Source organism: Squalius cephalus (assembly GCF_949319135.1).
Source record: "Squalius cephalus genome assembly, chromosome: 2".
Classification (NCBI taxonomy): Eukaryota; Metazoa; Chordata; class Actinopteri; order Cypriniformes; family Leuciscidae; genus Squalius; species Squalius cephalus.
This window is the reverse complement of record NC_137123.1, coordinates 31,084,252-31,107,225: the sequence shown is the minus strand read 5'-3', so window position 1 is coordinate 31,107,225 and position 22,974 is coordinate 31,084,252. Positions and strand designations below refer to the sequence as shown.

General features: G+C 41.5%; 1 protein-coding gene across 1 annotated transcript in view; it reads left to right on the top strand.

Moving 5' to 3' along the window:
• prkx (protein kinase X-linked) overlaps window positions 1–5,420 on the top strand; it is a 54,423-nt gene extending 49,003 nt beyond the window's left edge. Inside the window, exons 6-8 of the mRNA XM_079862605.1 lie at window positions 9–66; window positions 1,560–1,637; window positions 2,839–5,420. Of these exons, the coding sequence (XP_079718731.1) occupies window positions 9–66; window positions 1,560–1,637; window positions 2,839–2,964 (262 nt within the window). The 3' untranslated portion in view covers window positions 2,965–5,420. The remainder of the gene's footprint in view (window positions 1–8; window positions 67–1,559; window positions 1,638–2,838) is intronic.
• The last annotated feature ends 17,554 nt before the right edge of the window (window positions 5,421–22,974 follow it).

Below are 22,974 nucleotides of genomic sequence, written 5' to 3'. Positions count from 1 at the left end.
TTGTCTAGGGACCTAATCAAGAAGTTTCTGGTAATTGACCGGGCAAGAAGGCTTGGAAACATGAAGGTAAGCAAGGTGTTAGTAACAGATATTTTCTATAGTGCTTGTATGGTTGAGCAAGGTATTTCTGCAGGAATCAGCATCTGGGATATTTCCTTTGAGAACATTATTATTTTGATACACTCTTCTTTCTGTCCATATGGACTCTTTATAGTCATATCACATTCAGGTTGAGAATTGAGAATCCATGAATCATCTAACATATTAAACTTTTCCTTGGCCACTTTTGCATCTTAATAAGCAAATAATAAGACCTTGATTGATTCCTGCGAGATTTTTCTCCCAAAGGCCACAGTTGGCCACATGTTTCCATTTATGAAAAGGAGGTTGCCTATCTGCCTAGAGGGGATGAGATGAGGCTCTGGAGAAACTCCCTGGACACTCACAGAGTGATTCTGACACCGGGAAACTCTCCCACCATACCTCCCTTCCAACCCCCATCAGTCGAGGTGGAAAGAGAGGAAAGAACTGCAGACAGAGTCCTTGTGCAAAATGTTTCTGCATCTCCAGCTTGAGTAATTCAAACAGTTGCGGTTTAATGGCGGTTACTTTTCTAAATTGTCCTTTGAGAGGAAATAATTCAATAACTGGCGCCAGATGAGGTGGCAGCAGTGCGCCAGGCCTGTCACACCTAATGTGATGCATATCGTGACGGTGATGTCATGGGAAGTGTGTGAATGGTTGCGTCATTTTCCCATTAACAACAGTTAATGCTGTTATTATAATTCTCTGCATGTGAGGAACGAGCTGTGCTGAAATGTATATCTCGCTGTTTGTTTTTGTTTTTTTAGATTTAATAAATTGTGATTTATTCAGATTTACTTTTTGTTGTCAATGCCTATTCAGAGTAGGAGACAAAGATGGCAAATTTTTGAAGAAATGTCACATAGGGTGGACTTATCAGGCTAGATGTTTCTATTGTTAATTTAGCTTTCTTTCTTTCTTTCTTTCTTTCTTTCTTTCTTTCTTTCTTTCTTTCTTTCTTTCTTTCTTTCTCTCACTCTATTCTCCTCTGACTCCTTATGAGAGTTTAAGAGCCGGCAGCCCAATCACAGCTGTGTTTGCACTGTTTCCACAGCAAGGCCAGATCCTGCTGGCAGCGCTCATTCACAAGTGCAGATATCTGTTATTCCACTTGAGTGGATGTCTATCTCTCATAGTCCCACAGTGCAATGCGTGGCCCAAATTCTGAGGTTTCTAGAAGACTTTGCATTGTTGCCCCACTTTTCTTTTCCTCTCTAAGAAACTTAAACGACAACACGGTGGCTGAAAAGACTGTTTGGTATAAAATGGATTCAAATGAAGAGTGAAATGTTCAATGTCAGATCTAAAAGTGTTAATAGATATATTATTCATTGTAGCACATTTAAGGTTTTTATTCTAGTCACAGTTTTAACTGTGATGGTTTGTCTCAAAATGTAAGACTTTATTCTACTTTAATGTTCATTTAGTTATAGTAATCCATCACATTATTGTGTATTATTTTTGTCTTCTTCCAGAATGGGGCTGATGATGTGAAAAAGCACAGATGGTTTAAGTCAGTAGACTGGGAGTCTGTGCCCTGTAGAAAACTCAAGGTAAGCACCGCAGTTCTGTCGTATAGAGTTTTAGGATATGCCCTGTTATTAAAGATTAATTTAATACCACTAATCATTTTTGTAAGATTTCCAAGTCATTGCTGGCCACATAAGTGTCAGCGCCTCTTTAAAAAGTCATTTTACTTGCTTTATTGTTAGAATTACAAAGCCAGAATATTCCCCAAGGTTTACTGGACATATTGCATAGTTTCCCAGAAGGCCTTGGTAGCTGGATAATGGGAAGTACAGTATACACTACCAATAGTCAATTATGCTTACCAAGGCTGCCTTTATTTTATCAAAAATTAAGTAAAAACTGTAATATTGTGAAATATTATTACTATTTAATAGAACTGTTTTCTATTTTAATATATTATGTAATTTATTCCTGTTATGACAAAGCAGAATTTTCAGCACTCATTAATCACGTTTTTCGGAATCATTCTTAGACCCAATTCCGATTTTCTTTTTTTTCCCTCCCATGTGATAAACGGAAAAAAAATAACACATGGATTCTGATATTCTCAGATCGGTTTCAGACATCATTCATATGTGGAAAAAATCTGATATGAATCGGATATTTGCGTTTGTGTCTACCATGTAATCGGACAGATTGGATATTCCCCTGTCAATGCGAGTCGTAGGTAATTGAAAAAGTGACGGTGGCGAGTTGACGGTGGTCAACTCAGGTGGACACCAACCGTGATCACATGACTCTTTTTCAGTGGGTTTATCAAAAACCCAATGTTTTGATGATCTGGTATCATGTCTGCGTCCATCGGCCTAAGCTTTTCCGGGTCAGTATGTCTGCCTTGGGTTGTTTTGCCAAGTGTATAGCATAAATGCAGATATCGGATATGGGTCACTTTTAAAAGAGGATGTAAGCTGGTCGTAAAAAAAAAACAAAAAAAAAAACGGATATTGTCAATAAATGGTGCACAAGAAACTTATTATTATTATTATTATTATTATTATTATTATTATTATTATTATTATTATTATTGTCGATGTTAAAATGGTTGTGCTGCTTAATATTTTTGTGGAAACTGATACATTTGATCAGTTTAATGCATCCTTGTTTATTACAATTAGTAATTTCTTTTCTTTTTTTTTGTTCAGTAACCCCAAACTTTGAATGCTAATGTATATTTAGCTGTATCTGAAGCTTTGTTAATGAGTTTCTCTCTCCTTCCTGTGACAGCCACCCATAGTTCCAAAGGTATCTCATGAGGGTGACACATCTAACTTTGACACCTATCCAGAGGATGAGTGGAAGAAGGACACACCTGTACCAGCTAAGGATCTGGAAATTTTCAAGAACTTCTGAAAGGATATTCTTTTTAATGACACAAACGACAGGACTTGGTAGAAGATAATAAATTGGAGCTAAAGGTTTAACTTAGCCATTCAGGGGACATTAAAAGGTCATAGTTGCATTATTATAGGTATGTCTTCCCTGCTTGTCCCTGAGTCCTGCACACTTGAGAAACAGAAATAGACTTCTTATGATCACCATTATTGGCATCATAATTATCATCAAACGAATAAGGAGGAAACAGTTTATCACTTCAGCATCTACTAAGTGATGAATAACATCATTCTTCACTGTCTGAGTCTCTTTATATTATGCAAAATATCATTTAAATTAGCAATAATAACAAGGTTCTGTTCAAGGTCCCTTTTGCGGGATCTATCCTATTCTAGACAATGTCTTCGCTTATACCTGATCATGTATGGTCATGCTTTTGTTATGACTATATATCTTGAAAAGCTTGCTGAATCAAAACTTTAAGCCTGACAAAAAAAAAAAATTCTGGTTATCTAAACTTGCTGTGTTGATCCTTTCCTCCTACATGGTTTATCTATATAAATTTCATAACATAAGGCCTGTTTCACACCAGACACTTGAACAGGCACATAATCAAGCAGCAGTCTAACTGCAACACGCTTTTACTCTCACAGCTTTTCAACTGCGTAACAAAACTGCCAGTCTATATTAAAAATAAATAAGTAAATAAACAGTCAAATTTTGTGGTTACTATGATCAATATTTCCTTTAATAACGGCCATACATTTTAAAATGGTAACTTTTTTTATTCTATAAAAATGATTACAAAAAATGTAGTCTGAAACGTAATTCACATGAGGTTGTGGGCCACATCCAAATAGTCATTAATCTACACATCAGAACCCAAACTGCTTAAGTCTCCTGAATTCAGTCATATTTACTGAACAGAAATTGCTGCTTGTGTCTATTTATTTTATTTTTTATTTTATTTATTTTTCCTTCCGACAATAGGTGAATAGTTTGCCTCCGGTATTCAATTTGAAAACTATAATCTGTTCATATGAATCATGGAAGGCCATTTCCAACACATTAGGGAAAAATGCTTTGGTAAATCTTAATTTTGACATAATTGAACTATGACAAAAATTCGAAATTATGTTTATATAAGTTAAAAAAAAGACATTTTGTCATAATTATGACTTTGTATCTCAATTTTGACTGTTATAATATGAGAGATGAAAATTCACTGACTTTATCGTTTTTATTTCAATTTTGACTAAGAGATTATTTCTTTTTATCACATCATTTTGACTTGTCATTTGACTTATCTAAATTTCGACTTTATCTAATTATTGTTTGATAATTTTGACTTTTTGAAAGCATTTATCTCTCTTTTTTTTTTTTTTTTTTATGCTTATCACAGTATGATTTTTTTTTTTTTTTTTTTTTTTAGTGGTGGGGAAAAAACGTGTTCTGTGTGAACGGCCCCAAGTATCCAAAGAGCTTTTGAACACATTTCTGCCAGGATGTCATACTGAGAATAGCAGGTAAAATAGAGGCACAGTAGCACTTACCTAATCGAACATGACCTCACAAACCTGTAGGTAACTAATAAATCGGCATTAATGCTTGTATTATCAAATGCCTGTTCAAATACGTTGGCTGTTGTGCTTTATGATGTTTTATATGTGTTTACTAATTGTTAAATTGTTTAAAGTGCATAAACACTTCAAATTTTATTAGCCATGTATTTTCTAAAGTTGCCTTGCATTTATATGGGGGTGAATTTGGCGAACACTGTTTACATTGCTTTGTAATGCTACTTAATACATGGTTGGCACATGGAAAGCCTTGCATAATGGGAAGAGAATGCTTCAAAAATGTAGCTACTGTGTGTATGTTCAAAATGGTTCTTTTTTTCTGGACTTCCCTAGTTTTTTTGTAACTGCTTTTGTTTGAAGCAGTTGTCTGTCATTGTAAAGTGTCTACTGAAGATCATTTCTTGAAATGGCTGTTCTTTTTAAATTGCAAATGCAATTTTATACTGAGGAACCTGCAGATTTCTTATGGACTTTACAGCTGTTACTATCTTTTGGATTTTTCTGTTATTGTTTGTTTGTTTGTATGTTGTACCAAGTGTGGATCATTTTTGCTGTATTCTCAAATTTTCTTTTTTTTTTTTCTTGTCCTTTTTTTTTTACACTTGTTTGAGAAAAGATTGTATTTTATATTATTTGCAACAGCAAAAACTAAAATGAAGTTCTATGAACTTAGAAATTGACACAAACCCAGCATAGGATTTTATACTGGTTTTTGATTACATTTTGTTTTAAGTTTAAGTACTTTCCTTTTTTTGCCTTCTGAACATTGATGGTGTATTTGAGATGGTACAAGTGCAATGTTACATTCAACCAAGCTGTTATGAAAATCTGCAAGTACTATAATCATGAAAATAAACCGAACTTTTCATGTGGGCAAAACAATTTGACTAATACACCTACTGCCTGTTATAACTTTTCAGTGTACTCTGACCAAACTTGTTGAGGTCTTATTGAGATGGGTTGGACTCTCAGTCTGATGGCGCCAAGCCATACCCTCTTAGCAAACTTTTTCAAACCAGCCTCTGTAACCTTTTAAACTAAAAGTTATTAGGCCATTTACTGTAAGAGTCTTAGTATATTCTCATTTTCTAGTGTTTTCCACAGTTTCATATGCTTGTATTTCCTTCTTTTGGACCCTTTATAGCTTATTTTCCTTAAGTATTAATGTAAAATGTATATTAAATGTACATTAGCAGTTAACAGAACAAATTAGCATCCCTCATTCCCTGCAAAAGCAGATGAATGATCTCATCCATTGAGACTATTCATTCTCTTAACTCCTGTGGTTAGACTTCACCCATAGTGAAATGTTCAAACATAACTTTCTTTCTTCTTTCCGCTCCTTGTAAAATTCGACTACAGTTGAAACATTTTAATGACATTTAGTCCTGTCAGACACACCACTGGGACAGACTAATTTTAATTAATAGTTCCCTTACGATCTTCTAAATGCCTGCACAATGGATCTGTCCCCAACCTGATATGAAATGGTTTTTAATGTATGGTATGTATTTGTGTGCACGCCTCTGCACTTTGGCAGTTCTGCGCAATATATTTCCACATGTGACAGGAAAGCAGAAAAACATTTAACTCGTAAGCTGTAAATGACATTTCCATTTAACACTAAGACTATGGTGTGTTCAACTTTGTGTACACTCCTCTGTGTATGTTTGGGTTGCTCAAATCCAACAAAATTTTGATACATCGCCCATTGATATGTATTCTCTGAAGCTGCGATGTGAAAAGTTGCAGCTGCTTTTTTTATTCTTCATACTGTCAACGCAGCACTTACCAGCACTTACCTGATGACAGTCAGGGGTGCTGACCGATGTTCTCTAATCTCCCTTTGTCCCGTAGTGGAATTGTTGGAATCGTAAAGAAGACGATATGTATATATATATATATATATTGCATCAGAGTTACTTTATTTATTAGGAAAAGAAATTACAGGATCAGTGCTGCTGTGTTGGAAATAAACCTGATGTGAATTTGTTGCTTGGAGCAAAGAACCTTGAAAGTTGCTGAGTGTACTTCATAAATAAAGAAAAAAAGACTACAAACCTACCATTACGCCCTCGTTCCCCTGCATGTCGCTCACTTAACCCCTCACCTACTGGAGTAAACAGGTCAAACCACCCCAAAAACCTCCATTTAGAAATGTGGGGCGACACCTTGTAATAGCAGGTAACCACAGTGATCAGTGCAGTTCTGATCACATCAAAGAGTCCTGTCATCAGAACACCACCACACCCACAATGAGATATCATAGAGGAAACCTCACCCACCTAACAGCTACACCTCATGCTGCCTTCACGTGCATCAACAGCCTCTCAAGTTGTTTTTTACAAACTTCCTAAACTTTAAACATGGTGGAGAAGAGTATTGCTATAGTGACTAAGTTTTATTTGTTTTTTCCCGCAACATCTACATTGCTTTCTCTTGCCGTTACAGTCGTATATTGACATATAAATAACCATTTGATGTAAATTGAATATATTTTACAAACATTTATTATACAAGAGTTTATTTTACCGAACCTTATAAATGAGCAGTACAGTGAATGCATAGAAAAGTGCAGGTAATGTTTAAATGGTTGGCAATGAATGGGACGCTATATTTTATTCAAAATCTGTCGGATATTGACTAAATATCTTCAATACATTTTAGCTTTAATAAGTTTCCCCAAGAAATGAACCTGGTGTCCTCCATGATTCATATTCTTTTCAACAATAAAGCATTTGAATGCAACAAACTCATAATTACAACTTCAGAAGTGGGAAGTAGGAAATTTCGGATAGCACATGAAGGCAGCATCAGACACCTTTTTGTCTTGCCAAACTAATTGTGATATACAAGGCAGAAGATGATGCTAAATGACACTTTCCACATATGCATTACAGGAACAATTTCAATGTGTTTTGTTGTGAGAACTATTGGATGTGTTGGATAACCTTATTAGCATAGTCTATCCCACTTTAGAAGTCTTGAACTTCTCAACTGTGTCCAACAAATAAAATGTTGTTCCAAAGTTACTAATAGTCTGTAGAATGTCTATTGGGGGACCATCATAATAAAGAGTTAGCAGATATTAAGCAGTCTACTAATACTCTAATAAGAGTTAGTTGACATGTAGTTGCAATGCTACTTATGGTCAACAGAATGTTCAAAAGGGACCATCAAAATAAAGTGTTACCAATGTTAATTTACCAACTAATTTAAAGACCAAAAATAATATTTAAGTAGATGTGTTGCACATTGTGCATACAACAAAAAGCTATTAGTGAACTACGCCATGTAATGTCCGTCTTTTTAAAGAGAGGAGTGTGTATGTGAATGAGATCAAGCTGCACTGAGATACTGGATTTGGTTTGTATTTGACTCTGATATGAACTTTATCTTTGCAGATGTATCAAGTGCAGGTCTTTCACTGATACACACCTGTTAGTACTTAGGAAGGGAAGCTCGCCGTCTGAGAGTTTGTGTCTCGGTCAATAGAAAAACGTATGGTTTATCTCAGATTTGGCACACAGTCAGTCTCCTGGAGGAGATTTGCCTTGTTCAGATCCAGCACTAGCACTGAGTCCTGCAATCATCCCGTATAGTTCATTTGGTTGTTTCTCTATTTTAACTTGGGAAAAATATATATACTTAACATTTTAACAAGCCCAGGTTGATATTTCATGATTTTCCTATTCTTTCTCTAAACTAATGAATTATAAATAAAAATGTAAACTTTATACCATGATTTGCATGTCCTCCTTAGGACCCTATGCCCCGGTTTCACAAACAAGGCTTAAGATAGTCCCAGACTAAAATGCATGTTTGAGCCGTTTTAACTGAAAGCACCTTGCACTGACATATCTTAAAATATGTCAGTGCCATTGTTTTGTCTCAATATGCACACCAGTAGTGTTTTTATCTAAGGCGCGTTTATAAAAGCTACTTAAATGTTCTAATTAAACTAAGGCCTAATCCTGGCTTAACCTAAACCCTGTCTGTGAAACCAGGCCTGAATATATAGGACGACTTGGGATTAAGAACTTGTTGGAACAGCAAGCTCCTGGCAAAGAATTAACTAAGTGCAAAACAAAGTGCATCTGTTTCTAAGGGATAGTTTAGTATCCCTTTAAATGCTTGGGGGGCTTCTTCTTGGCAATTAAAGGTGCTGTACATGGTTTCAGGCATTTTACTAGCCTCCACCATTTTGCTAACTTCAATTACATGCACTCACTCCAAAACTAGGCCTTCCAAAGACATGTCAGTAAACCCGCAAAATGATTCACTAAATTCCAAAAACATCAATGAAACACAATGAATCAGAAGACAAACAAGTCATCAGAAGAAATGTCTTCATTTCAAGCTTGGTTGGGAACATACTCCCTAGAGATTTGTTTCAAGTAAACAAAGAAAGCAGGCAGCTGGATAGTGTAACAGGAAAAATTCAAAGTGCATCTGTTTCCAAGTCATGAACTAATTGCATTTCTCTGCTCATAATATCAATATCCCTGTGCCCTTAAGCCGGTCAAGGTAAACACATAATCTAATGTAACTGCTTTTGCAGATTTGGAGAGGGTTACTGATCAAAAGAGGATCTAACGCATTTATATTCAAACACTGGGCAAAACACTGAGATTACCATTTCATAACCATTACAACTATGATTAACCTTTACATATGAAATGATAGTAAGATTTTTTTGTATTACATATATCATTATATAAAATTGATTATATATTTTAAAAATAAATCACGCAACTGCACAAAATAACATATTATTTTCCTCTTCAAGTATGAGCTCCGTCTTCTCAATGCATAATGTTATATGTGCCATAACAAGATAAAAATTATTTGTATGTTTTGTTTATAAAAATCATTAAAGATTTCACAGCAAAAGAGCACGTGTACCACAACCTGAAGATTGACATTTTTACAATTATACTAGAAGGACTTTTACTTGCTAAAAAATATTCAGCAACATTTTTGATCATGTTGGTAATTTAAAGGCCTTAGTAATTTGTATATCAAATACGAAACAGGCTTTAGGGATAAAGGGATAGATCATCCGAGTTCAAAGTTATGTTGTAATGCTGAAATTCACAGAAGACGAAGATGAAGATAATTCCAAGGTTTATTAAAGGGGAACTTGGCAACTATTTCAACTTAATAAAACCATTTAGAAATCATTTGGATGGTTAAATAACCTGTTCTGGTAAAAATGGTGACTTTCCTCGCTCCCCCTAGCGTTCCCAGGCGGAAAACCATTAGGAGTTTCAGGAGTTTCCCAAAAAAAAACCTTGGGAGAAGGCTCAGTCGGGGGCCAGTTCTCCTCTGGCGTTTATGAACTAGAGACCGGATTTAACTGTAAGATTAAAAATATTATATGAATGCCTGGCTGAAGAGATGCGTCTTTAATCTAGTTTTAAACTGGGAGAGCGAGTCTGAGCAACGAATAGTATCAGGAAGGCTATTCCAGAGTTTTGGAGCTAAATGTGAAAAAGCTCTCCCTCCTTTGGTGGATCTGGATATCCTAGGTATGACCAAAAGCCTCGAATTTAGTGATCTTAAAGAGCGCGATGGATAATAGGGCGATAGAAGATCCGTTAAATAGACTGGAGCTAAGCTGTTTAGGGCTTTATAAGTCAGTAGCAATACCTTGTAGTTAATACGGGACTTTATAGGTAACCAATGTAGTGATATTAAAATCGGTGTTAAATGATCATATTTTCTTGATCTAGTAAGAAATCTAGCAGCTGCATTTTGGACTAACTGTAGCTTGTTTATTGAGGATGCAGGACAACCAGCTAATAAAGCATTACAGTAATCTAGTCTCGAGGCCATGAATGCATGAACTAACTTTTCTGCATCCGAAACTGATAGCATATTACGTAGCTTAGCAATGTTTCTAAGGTGGAAAAAGGCTGTTTTTGTAACATATGAAATATGATTTTCAAAAGACAGGTTGCAATCTAGTATAACACCCAGGTCTTACTGTAGAGGATAAAGTAATAGGACATCCTACTATGTTAAAGTTGTATTGTGAGAGGTTTTGTGGGCGGTTTTTTGAACCCATAAGTAGTACCTCTGTCTTGTCTGGATTTAATAAAAGAAAATTACGCATCATCCAGTCTTTTATATCTTTAACACACTCTGTGAATTTGGATAATTTAGCGTTTTCATCCGGCCGTGATGAAATATATATATTTGAGTGTCAGCAGCATAACAATGGAAACTAATTCCATGTTTCCTTATAATATTTCCAAGTGGCAGCATATATATTGAGAATAATAGAGGGCCTAACACAGATCCTTGCGGCACTCCATAGTTTACTGGAGTTATTACCTGATTTTTCTCCATTTAAATAGACAAAATGGTAGCGGTCAGATAAGTATGATCTGAACCAGCTTAATGCTTGTTCTTGAACACAAGTATAATTGTGTAGTCGATCTAAGAGTATTGTGTGATCTATAGTATCGAACGCAGCACTAAGATCAAGTAAAACTAATATTGAGATACAGCCTTGCGTTGTGCTGCGTACCGTCTCGATCAGGCTCCTGAAGTCTTTCTTCAGAACCTCCTTCTGCCGCAGCCTGATATCGTTCACTCCTGCGTGCAACACGACGGCTCCGACTCGCTCGTCACCATTCAAGATCTCGGGTACCCGCGCAGCGACATCAAGAACACGAGCACCAGGAAAGCAGTGAGTGCGCACCTTACTTTTACCTAACGTAGCGTGGACGTGCCGGACGATGGAATCGCCGATGATCACAGCATCACGTTCCGTTTCGCGAAGAGGGGAGAAGCGGTTCTGGGTGGAGATCTCGAAAACCGGGAGGGTCGGAGAGGGTCTTGCTCTGGTCCTGGCCCGCGTCTTCCGCTGCGGAACCAGCCAGGCTTCATGGTGGCATGTCGGAGCCGGAGTGAATGAAACCATGGCTGATCGTGACCTAGGCGCTCGGGACCAATGCTGAGAAACGCACGGAGTAGACGAGGTCGGGGTCAGCGGATTACTAATGTTAGTCACTGATTTGTGTGCATCGGCGCGTGATGTTTCAAGAGCTAAACGCCGGTCTCTCATCGATGCATCGGCGCGTGCTGTTTCAAGAGCTAAACGGCGGTCTCTCAGCTCGGCTTGTTTCTCTAAAAGGTCGCGGATCTGCTTCTCTACAGCTTCCAGCTCAGACTGCACCGTGTGCAGCTCGAATGTGTCCTCACCTGCACTAAAAGGTAGACAACATACATCTGATATATTCGCCATTTTAACAGATGGACAGTAAGTTAGCAACGACGCTACCAGTGATGCTAACAATATTAATACTAATTTATGACTGAAGTCTTGGATATAATCCGTCTTTTTAGTGGTACGGGTGTAATGTAGACGCACGATAGGCGAGAAAATGTTCGTTTGTAAGTGAGTGTAGAGAAGACGCGCTCAGCCGTGACCCACAGGTGAAAACCGGTGCTGGATCACTAATCGGCTTGAGACGATTCTGCTCTACAGTCCGCTCAACAGTCCGCGTTGTAACTATGAGGTTTGAGCAGCAGTGCTTCTCATTGAGGAAAAGTAGAAAATATTCGTTTTAAGTGAGTTTAAAGAGAAAAATCACGGATTATGAATCAAATCGATGGAGCTCCTAACACAAACAACACGTTCAGACACGACGCATGCACAGATCAACACCAGATTTTGGTGTTTGTTTGTGTATTATATGTTTGTGTATTATATGTTATATGTGTATTATATGTTTGATGCAATACCGGACACTGAACTGAATACAAGCAAGAACTAAATACACAGATGATAACAAGACAATGACAGAACTCAACTGTGAGATAGTTAGTGTCCACGGTGATTGATGACGTTCAGGTGATCAGGTGATGGCTGATAGTGTGCAGGTGGGAAGTGGAGTGCCGTTGAGGTGTGTGACAGTTCCTCTCCCTCCCAGAAGGTGCGACCTCGCGCTGTAAATAGACCAACTGCGGAGGGAGGGAGAGGGTTCAGGAGGAAGAAGAGCAGGTGAAGGGCAGACAGAAGGCAAGAGAGACCATGGCGGAGCAGACGTTACAGGCGGCCAGAGCGGAGCAGGCTGTGCAGAGGGCCAGGAAAAGCAGGCTGTGCAGGGGGCCAGGGCGGAGACGACCCTTCAGGCGGCCATGGGCGGATACGACGGAGGGAGGAGCCATGGTGGAGAAAGGGCAGATGACTCCAGGGGGCAGACTGATGGAGGCGGAGCAGGTGGAAGAGGATACCCGGATGGAGCTGGAGAGCTGATGAGCCAGGGCGATGCTGAGGATCCTGAGGGACATGGCGATGCCAATGGCTCTGGCGACCAAGGCGCAGGCGGGGATCCAGAAGGCCGCAGTGGAGCCGGAGCGACAGAGGACCAATGTGGAGCTGGAGGGAATGAGGAGCCCAACGGAGCCAGAGGGATGAAGGGACACGGCGAAGCCCGAGGAGTGTAGTCCCGAGGCGAGGGCAGGCCGACGAACGACCAAGGCGGAGGACGAGGGAGCCCGACGGAGCTGGTGGACTGATGGGCCACGGTGGAGATGAGGGAGGTAGGAGCCAAGGTGGAACTAATGGACCGACAGGCCAAAGTGGAGTCCAGGTCGTGGAGGTCGGAGGCGGAGACCAGGGATCCACCGACCCTTATAGAGTTGGCGACTGGCAGACCTGCGGCGAACCCACATCGCCAAAGATGGACTGAGGGTGAGCTGAGGGGCTGACAGGAAGCAGTGAAGGCAGGGATGAGAGATGGATGATAGGAGGAGGTGGGAGAGGGAGGCTGGGTGGGTGTGAGTTCAGAAACAGGCTCAGGTTCTGGAACAGATTCCGGCTCGGGAACAGACTCAGGCTCGGGAACAGACTCAGACTCAGGCACAGGCTCGGGGACAGATACAGGCCTGGACATGGCGTCTGCGGCCATCGTTGGTGAGGACCCAGGCAGTGAGGTGGCGGCCATCTTTCCCAAGGGCTCAAGCGGTGAGGCGGCGGCCATCTTTGCCGAGGGCTTAGGCGGTGAGGCGGCGGCCTTCGTAGCCGAGGGTTCAGGCGTGAGTTGGCGGCCATCTTAGCCAAGGGCTCAGGCGGTGAGTTGGCGGCCATCTTGGCTGAGGGCTCAGGTCGGCGAGGTGGCGGCCATCTTGGCTGAGGGCTCAGGTGTATGACACATGTTGACCAAACCTGTATGACAAAACTAGTTTTACCCATACAATTTAAGTCAGTGGGCTCCAATGTTGCCAAGGGAGGTAGGAGCCAAGGTGGAGCTAATGGACCGACAGGCCAAAGTGGAGTCCAGGTCGTGGAGGTCGGAGGTGGAGACCAGGGATCCACCGACCCTTATAGAGTTGGCGACTGGCAGACCTGCGGCGAACCCACATCGCCAAAGATGGACTGAGGGTGAGCTGAGGGGCTGACAGGAAGCAGTGAAGGCAGGGATGAGAGATGGATGATAGGAGGAGGTGGGAGAGGGAGGCTGGGTGGGTGTGAGTTCAGAAACAGGCTCAGGTTCTGGAACAGATTCCGGCTCGGGAACAGACTCAGGCTCGGGAACAGACTCAGACTCAGGCACAGGCTCGGGGACAGATACAGGCCTGGACATGGCGTCTGCGGCCATCGTTGGTGAGGACCCAGGCAGTGAGGTGGCGGCCATCTTTCCCAAGGGCTCAAGCGGTGAGGCGGCGGCCATCTTTGCCGAGGGCTTAGGCGGTGAGGCGGCGGCCTTCGTAGCCGAGGGCTCAGGCGGTGAGTTGGCGGCCATCTTGGCTGAGGGCTCAGGTCGGCGAGGTGGCGGCCATCTTGGCTGAGGGCTCAGGTGTATGACACATGTTGACCAAACCTGTATGACAAAACTAGTTTTACCCATACAATTTAAGTCAGTGGGCTCCAATGTTGCCAAGGGAGGTAGGAGCCAAGGTGGAGCTAATGGACCGACAGGCCAAAGTGGAGTCCAGGTCGTGGAGGTCGGAGGCGGAGACCAGGGATCCACCGACCCTTATAGAGTTGGCGACTGGCAGACCTGCGGCGAACCCACATCGCCAAAGATGGACTGAGGGTGAGCTGAGGGGCTGACAGGAAGCAGTGAAGGCAGGGATGAGAGATGGATGATAGGAGGAGGTGGGAGAGGGAGGCTGGGTGGGTGTGAGTTCAGAAACAGGCACAGGTTCTGGAACAGATTCCGGCTTGGGAACAGACTCAGACTCAGGCACAGGCTCGGGGACAGATACAGGCCTGGACATGGCGTCTGCGGCCATCGTGGGTGAGGACCCAGGCAGTGAGGTGGCGGCCATCTTTCCCAAGGGCTCAAGCGGTGAGGCGGCGGCCATCTTTGCTGAGGGCTTAGGCGGTGAGGCGGCGGCCTTCGTAGCCGAGGGTTCAGGCGTGAGGTGGCGGCCATCTTAGCCAAGGGCTCAGGCGGTGAGTTGGCGGCCATCTTGGCTGAGGGCTCAGGCGGCGAGGTGACGGCCATCTTGGCTGAGGGCTCAGGTGTATGACACATGTTGACCAAACCTGTATGACAAAACTAGTTTTACCCATACAATTTAAGTCAGTGGGCTCCAATGTTGCCCTTTCATTGGATCTTCTTTTGTTTTCCACATCTGGAACAACTTGAGGGTCAGTATAATGATTACACTAATTAATTTTTTAAGTAAACTACGGTGTCAGTGAAAGCATGTGGCTATCAGGCACAAAATACTGTCGGTACAGGGGGGCAGTTAAGGTCAGCAGATACATAAAGACCATATCTAGGTCAGCCTAGTCCCCATTTTAACACTGGCAATGCTGTAATATTTCTTGATTAACCAGCTGTTGAGTGTAACAGCAACTGAATTTGGAGCAGGCCTCTCCGGTGATGGTCATTTCACAAATATGCTTACTCAGATCTAAACGTCCATTTGCAGATCCTCTGGGGAAGGAGTGAACTGTAGCTCTCATGATTACAGTCTAACGGTCTGATTAGAGGGGAAGATGTTGCACGGAAATGAGAATCAAATTAGAGAGGATCTTCTTGCATGGAGAAGTAAAAGATCTAATTGAAATGATATTGCACTGGATCTGTGTCTTATTCAAGAGGTGGATAACAGTAATAGAGGAGACTTTTGAGTGAACATATATTTATGATTCATGGCTGTAACTGTAAGAATGTATCAGTATCAGTATGATTTGGACTTGTACAAAAGACTAATCCAAAACACTTAACGCTTCCACTTAACTGTAATGCTTTTATTTAGGCCTTATAGGTACCAGATTTCTTCATTGTTCATTCAGTGTTGTTTTGTGTTAATTGTTAATGGAATTTGATCTAACTTTATTATAAACACCTGACTTTTACAATAAAGCAGACACACATGTATGACAAATCATTTTAATGGTTGTTTCTCCAAAGTCTTCAAATAACTGCAAGGCTCTTTGTAAATGAATTACTTGGTGGTCAGTCTGCACCATCAGACTGACTCTGCTTGGTTTTTATTCAAAATGAGGAACTGATTTATTTGAAGATTTGTTATGTCTCGTCTTTGTTCTTGTTTGTGAGTAATGGTGTCAAATATTTTGCCTATGAAAACAAGTTTTAGGATCTAAACACAAAAATCTAATCAAGGATGTCTTTGGGTATTGCGCCTGACTATTATTTATTATAAAAGTGCCACGCTTTTTAAAATGTCTAGTGAAAAACAAGAAGTGCCTTGTAAAATGTGTTGCAGACCGCTGCATTCTGTTCTATTCCAGATTGAAAGCAATAACACATCCTATGTTAAGTGTGGTTTGGCAAGGTGCGTTGCTTGTAGTAGCAGAAAACGGATGGCACTTCAAGCTCAAATTTCTCCAATAGAAGGATCAACCCTTATTACAAAATCCATTTTAGTTTAAGTGTTATTTTGAATATAATTAATTGTCCTTGATGGAAGTGTTTGTTGGTACAGTTGTATCATCCATGTTTTTTTGTTTTTTTTTTTGTTTTTTTTTGTGCACGCCACTTGAGGATGTTGTGAGGATCTAAATGCTGCTTTACTTCATCACAACAAAACACAAAGATAATCTCTAAAGAAGAATCCATAAACTCTTCAAACAAGAATTGGATGGAACAATCATTTGACAGAATTATGATCTACAAGCACAGCATCTGATAGTAAAAAAATTCAATTAATAAAAAAGCAAGTACTGTACATACATTAGGCAATTTGCTCATAGTTTTTAATCAAAACTTCTTGCTCTAATTGTGATCTGCTCCCTTATCTCTGTTGGCATGCAATGCAGTTTAGCCTATCACATTTAGATCTGCCTTAAATCCAGTATACATGCTAATTTAAACAATAACTAATGAACATTATACATTCCCACTCTACACTATTTCTATCTAAATTATTTGCAAATACAGAACATCACAGCATGGAAGTAAAGTCATGACTTCTGCTTTGTGCCAAATAAGTAACAGACAATACAATAAGATAGAAAGCAGAATTTCAAAACAAGAGCACTTGAATTTTTCAAGGGTGCTCCAATCTGACGTTTCAAGAACTGTGGTCTGTTCAGGCTGTAGGTTGTACACAACAGGTGTCATCTGGCCATGTGGATGTGGCCACATAATGCACCTAGAATGACAGGCCTCTGGTGAGATGTCATTATAATCTATGTTGCATCAAGCTTGTTGATATGGCTTAGAAAAATGAATGAGCTGGCAACATATTTCAATACTATATGCAAAAACAGAATAATATGAATGCTGCAGTATAAAGTGTGATAAACAATTCTACTATACAATTCGATTTGATCATGGTGAATTCAGTGTCGCAGCTGTCATTCCTTTTACAAGCCCCTAAAGCCCCTTAGTCATTGACACACTGACATGCTCATCAGGCACCAGTAGACAAGTGAGTCATGTCCTGGCAGAAGTGAAGTGTATTCTGGCATAGTTTCCAGGATATGTCTTAGCTTTGAGAGAGGAAACATAAAACTAAAGCTCATGGCTGAAAGACAATCCAAAGATTTATCATACCATCAGCACACCCTGCAAATTTAAGCACTGCCTGAGGCCTTCCTATCAACCCATCTTGTTACTGAATGCAGTTTCCTTTAAAATCAGTTTAGACATTTCCAGGTCAGTGACAACAGGTTGATTTCATTTCTTATCAGAAGTATGTGTATATGATGACGAGGTATTTGATACAAACACTTTATAAGGATTAATTGAGTGATTCAGTTTTCTTCAATTTGACTTTAACATACTACATAGCTGTTGTGCCACATTGAGGAGATTCAATGATATCAAGAGAAGAAAAGAGCTTTTAATTTGCTTATACCATGAACCCCTTGTAACTCTTCATTATGCAAGTTATTATGCAAACATGGACTCCCATAAAGGTCGACCCCTGTCATCACCCTGTTATTACTGCCTTGCAGGTAAACTGCCATTAGTTCACCTTTGAAGTGTGACCAAGGACATCTTAGCAAAGCCTTTGCTGTCGTAGCTTTAAACATCAAAACAGAGGTTAGGAGTAACTAGCTATCTGTCTGGCCTTATTCTTCATTCAACAAATAATAAAAGTGAAGTTCGAAAAGTTTCTTGTTTGAGAAAGGTTGGTCTGTTCCATGAATTGGAAAATAAATCACCAAGTACATTTAAGGCCCATAAACACCAAGAAGAATATTTGGTGAGATATTTGGCACAATTAACATTTTCATTTGAATGAATGAACACGAACATCCGCATGCTTTAAAGGTGATCTTTTAGTCACATTTTCAGAACTTCAGATGTTATTTAACTCACAAACAGATTATTTTGCTATGCAATAGTGAATAGCAGAGGAAGAATCCAGAACTGACTTTTCTATAAGTGCCACCTACTGTCAGTAGTGAAAGTGCATTTTCATTCTGCCCCCTTTCTGTTTTTTGAACATTTGTCTGAACAGACAAAGAGCATGTGAAAATCAGACAAACTTTCATGCCAAACAGGACACATTTTTGATTGTGTGACCAGGCCTTTTAAGAGCTTGATTTCATTTGGACAAAAACCTTAATTTGTCTTTTTAATATGTTGTGAATGCTTTAGTCTGACTTAAAATCGTATTAGTCCTTGTTTTGCGAAGTTGGACTTACAGACCTGGATAATGTGATAGCAGTCTGATTAACAAAGGTGAGCTACAATCGACATTTATGTTGTCCATTTGCTCAAGAAGGCAAAAGTGACATACAACATGCAACACGTGCAAAACAGTAACTGTAAATGCAATCGTAAATGTGCATATAATTGTAATTGATTCCAAATAACAGTGAGGTGATTCCAATGGATTCCAATCTGATGATTGGACTGCTGCTGTCATTTTTAGTTATTTTTCTTATAAATATTCTGGGCTGCTGTTGATGGACATTCTGATAGACATGTCTTGCTTTCTCACTCATTAAACAGACATCAAGTTTCTCTCATTCCAGAAGCAAAAGGTCAACACAACTTTACTTCAACACTGGCTGTCAAGTGTGATATGGCAACCACATTAATGTCTGCCACATGAGGAGATAAAACTAATACAATGTTTGCTTCCAGATCGTATCGTAATGTCATCATACAGATGATCTACACTAATGAGCAATATATGAAATTCACTTAAAAGCTCTGTAATTGAATTACTCTCCCACAGGAGCCCCTCGGTGTGTGTGGATCCTCCGGTGTGTGTGGATCCTCAGCTGTGTGTTGATCCTATCAGGGTCTCTTCCTCTGGGGGTCAAAAACTTTTTTCCACATTTTCGCCTTTCACTACATTCCTCCAAAGGAGTCCATGTGGATTTGTTTAGAGGCACATCTGTTAAAAATCCAAATTCTCTCAGTTACTATTTGACAAGACTTCAAGACAAGAAGTGTTTTTAAAAAACTTGCAGTGGTGTGATATCAATCTTTGCGATTTTAAACATAAGCATTCAGAATTAGGGATTGCAGATTTATTCACTAGAGAAATATAGATTCAAACCTATACAGTTAGCAATCAGAGAACTACTGTATTAGTAGACCATATCCAGCGCACCCCAACCAATTGTTTAATCAAAATCACAATTTAAAACAACTGCTCTGGAAGCACATCTGAAAAGAATTCTCACTTGATCCCACTTTGGTGGACAGGCTGGTCTACAGCAGATGTTAAATAGATCTGTTACACCATTTAGTGATTCATTAGGAAGTTTAAGTTCGATTTGATATCCTAGAAATATATCATGCCTCTTACTGATTTCACTGGGCAGAACAGCTAAAGAAGTGTCCATTGATCTTTGAGGTGGTTGTTTTGAAATGCATTCCTTGAATGTGTTCTACAGCTGTTTAGTTAATTATGTGAGCAGGTTTGTGTTTAAGTCATTACTGTTGCTACAGGTACTGTATCTGTTATATAATCCTGCACTTACAGTAGAGCATTTTATGTGCTTAGCATCTGTTTGTGATCTGTGCCAGACATGTTGAAAATATGTTACACTGTGTAATCTGGGGTTTCTGGGATAATCCTGATTTATACTCTCGCTTTGACCTGAGAGGTTTTCCAGTCACTGGGGTTCAACATTTGCATCAATTAAGTTTTGTTACCTCAAAAAGTCAGAGCTGTAAAAAGAATAATAACTAATACAAAATGTTCATTCTTTCCATATCAATTTGTATTATCTTTCAAAAGTTGTCTAGCATCACTTAAGAGAGTTCATTTTTAGTTTTCCTTTTCTTCTTTCTCTTTCTGTGACAACCTGGAAAGAAAGGTATTAATTTCAGTGCCATTCCACAGATGGTCTTCATTAAAGTGTTTTAATCAGAATACCAAGGGTCTGCTTCCGTCTCTGGAGACTGAATTTGTGAGAAAGTAAAATCCCTCTAGAGGACACAAACTAATGTAAGACCTGGATAAGGTTGGAGATTTCCATGATGCCTTTAACCTGTAAAAAAATTAAGAATGTGCCAGGGCATGTTTGGTTTAGTGTGCAATCACATCTAGTAGTTTCCACATACCTTGGCCATGATTTCTCAGTAGTACACACAGTTCTGTGATTTACTCTCATCTTATATCACAGTAAACAAGGTGTTATGTTACAATTGACAACATGTGATTTAGCTGTTGCAGGAAACTGTTCATTACTAAAAGTGGGGCAAAATGCATTTGTGAGTAAACTCATATAAAGTTTGTCTCATATAAAGATTCAACTGCTGTTTTAATGGACTAGTGAGATGTAGAAGATCTTTCCTGCCTGCTAAAGACAGATGTGTTGGTCAAGAGATCATCTTACCTTCACTGCAGAGAGATTGCATGTGCTATGTCTATTTGAGATTTATTCAGGTTTTTTTTTTTTTTTTTTTTTTTTTTCTGAGCAAGATTAACGGTATTAATCTTTAATATGAGGAATATTTATCAAACCAGCTTTTCTTTGACAGATAAGTGTGCACACTAAAGGAGTGCTGTGCATTTTTCTGTGAATCATTTGCCTAAAGCTTGATTATGTGACTTAGATACGCAGTGTTTTCCTACAGTTTCTGGATAAATATTGACTCAGCTGAAAAGCATTATGAGAGCATTGGAAGAACATCAGAACAGTTCAGTCTTATTTTAGACTGTCTTAATACAACAAGCAGCAAACACATTTCCCAGAAATTCCTTAATGTAATTATTTGTGATCTTTAAATACTATCTTATCCCTGATTATTCTGGATAAAAAAAAATAAAAAATTTATATTTTTATATATATATATATATATATATATATATATATATATATATATATACTACAGGGCTGTTGAATGCTTGAATCTGATTGGTTGAGTAACGTTAGAACCGTAGAAAGACCAAAGGGGTGGGAGGGTGGGCGCCCTGGAGGCTGACGGGGAAGACAAGGCAAGGGAGACAAGGCAGGAAGCCTCCAGGGCGGAGCAGACTGTGGGTGTGGTCACGGTGGAGCAGGCTGTGGGCGTGGCCAGGACGGAGACGACCCCTCGGGCGGCCACGGCGGTGAGGACCCTTCGGGTGGTCAGGGCGGTGATGTCCCCTCAGGCGACCACGGCAGTGAGGACCCTTCGGGTGGCCATGGCGGTCCGGACCCTTCGGGTGGCCAAGGCGGTGCGGACCCTTCGGGTGGCCAAGGCGGAGAAGACCCTTCAGGTGGCCAAGGCGGAGAAGACCCTTCAGGTGGCCATGGCGGAGAAGACCCTTCAGGTGGCCACGGCGGTGAAGACCCTTCAGGTGGCCACGGCGGTGAAGACCCTTCAGGTGGCCACGGCGGAGAAGACCCTTCAGGTGGCCACGGCGGAGAAGACCCTTCAGGTGGCCATGGTGGTGAGGACCCCTCAGGTGGCCATGGCCCCTCGAGTGGCCAGGACGGAGCCCTATGGCCCCCCCCCCAAAAAAAAATACTTGGGAAAAGTCCCGGTTACCAGAGAGCGATGGTTAAAAACAGTCTCTGACCGGGCTGACGGGGACCGTGAAGAGGGTTCGGTGCTGGGCAGCGATAAGGGCTCGGTGCTGGGCAGCGATGAGGGCTCGGTGCTGGGCAGATCCAGTGATGAGGGCTCTGTGCTGGGCAGATCCAGTGATGAGGGCTTTGTGCTGGGCAGATCCAGCGATGAGGGCTTTGTGCTGGGCAGATCCAGCGATGAGGGCTTTGTGCTGGGCAGATCCAGCGACGAAGAGGGCTCTGAGCTGGACAGGACCAGCGGCGAAGAAGGCTCTGAGCTGGGCAGGACCAGCGGCGAAGAAGGCTCTGAGCTGGGCAGGACCAGCGGCGAAGAAGGCTCTGAGCTGGGCAGGACCAGCGGCGAAGAGGGCTCTGAGCTGGGCGGAACCAGCGGCGAAGAGGGCTCTGAGCTGGGCGGAACCAGCGGCGAAGAGGGCTCTGAGCTGGGCGGAACCAGCGGCGAAGAGGGCTCTGAGCTGGGCGGAACCAGCGGCGAAGAGGGCTCTGAGCTGGGCGGGACCAGCGGCGAAGAGGGCTCTGAGCTGGGCAGGACCAGCGGCGAAGAGGGCTCTGAGCTGGGCAGGACCAGCGGCGAAGAGGGCTCTGTGCTGGGCAGGACCAGCGGCGAAGAGGGCTCTGTGCTGGGCGGGACCAGCGGCGAAGAGGGCTCTGTGCTGGGCGGGACCAGCGGCGAAGAGGGCTCTGAGCTGGACGGGACCAGCGGTGAAGAGGGCTCTGGGCTGGACGGGACCAGCGGTGAAGAGGGCTCTGGGCTGGACGGGACCAGCGGTGAAGAGGGCTCTGGGCTGGACGGGACCAGCGGCGAAGGCTCTGGGCTGGACGGGACCAGCGGCGAAGAGGGCTCTGTGCTGGACGGGACCAGCGGCGAAGAGGGCTCTGGCGGGCCGATGAGAGGAGGAAGATCGCTGTCAGTCACAGGCGCGGCGGGCACGATGCTTACTGCCTTGGTCTCGGCAGATCTGGCGTGAAGTGCGGGCTCGGCTGGACTGGCGTGAAGTGCAGACGGTGACATGGCGTGCCACG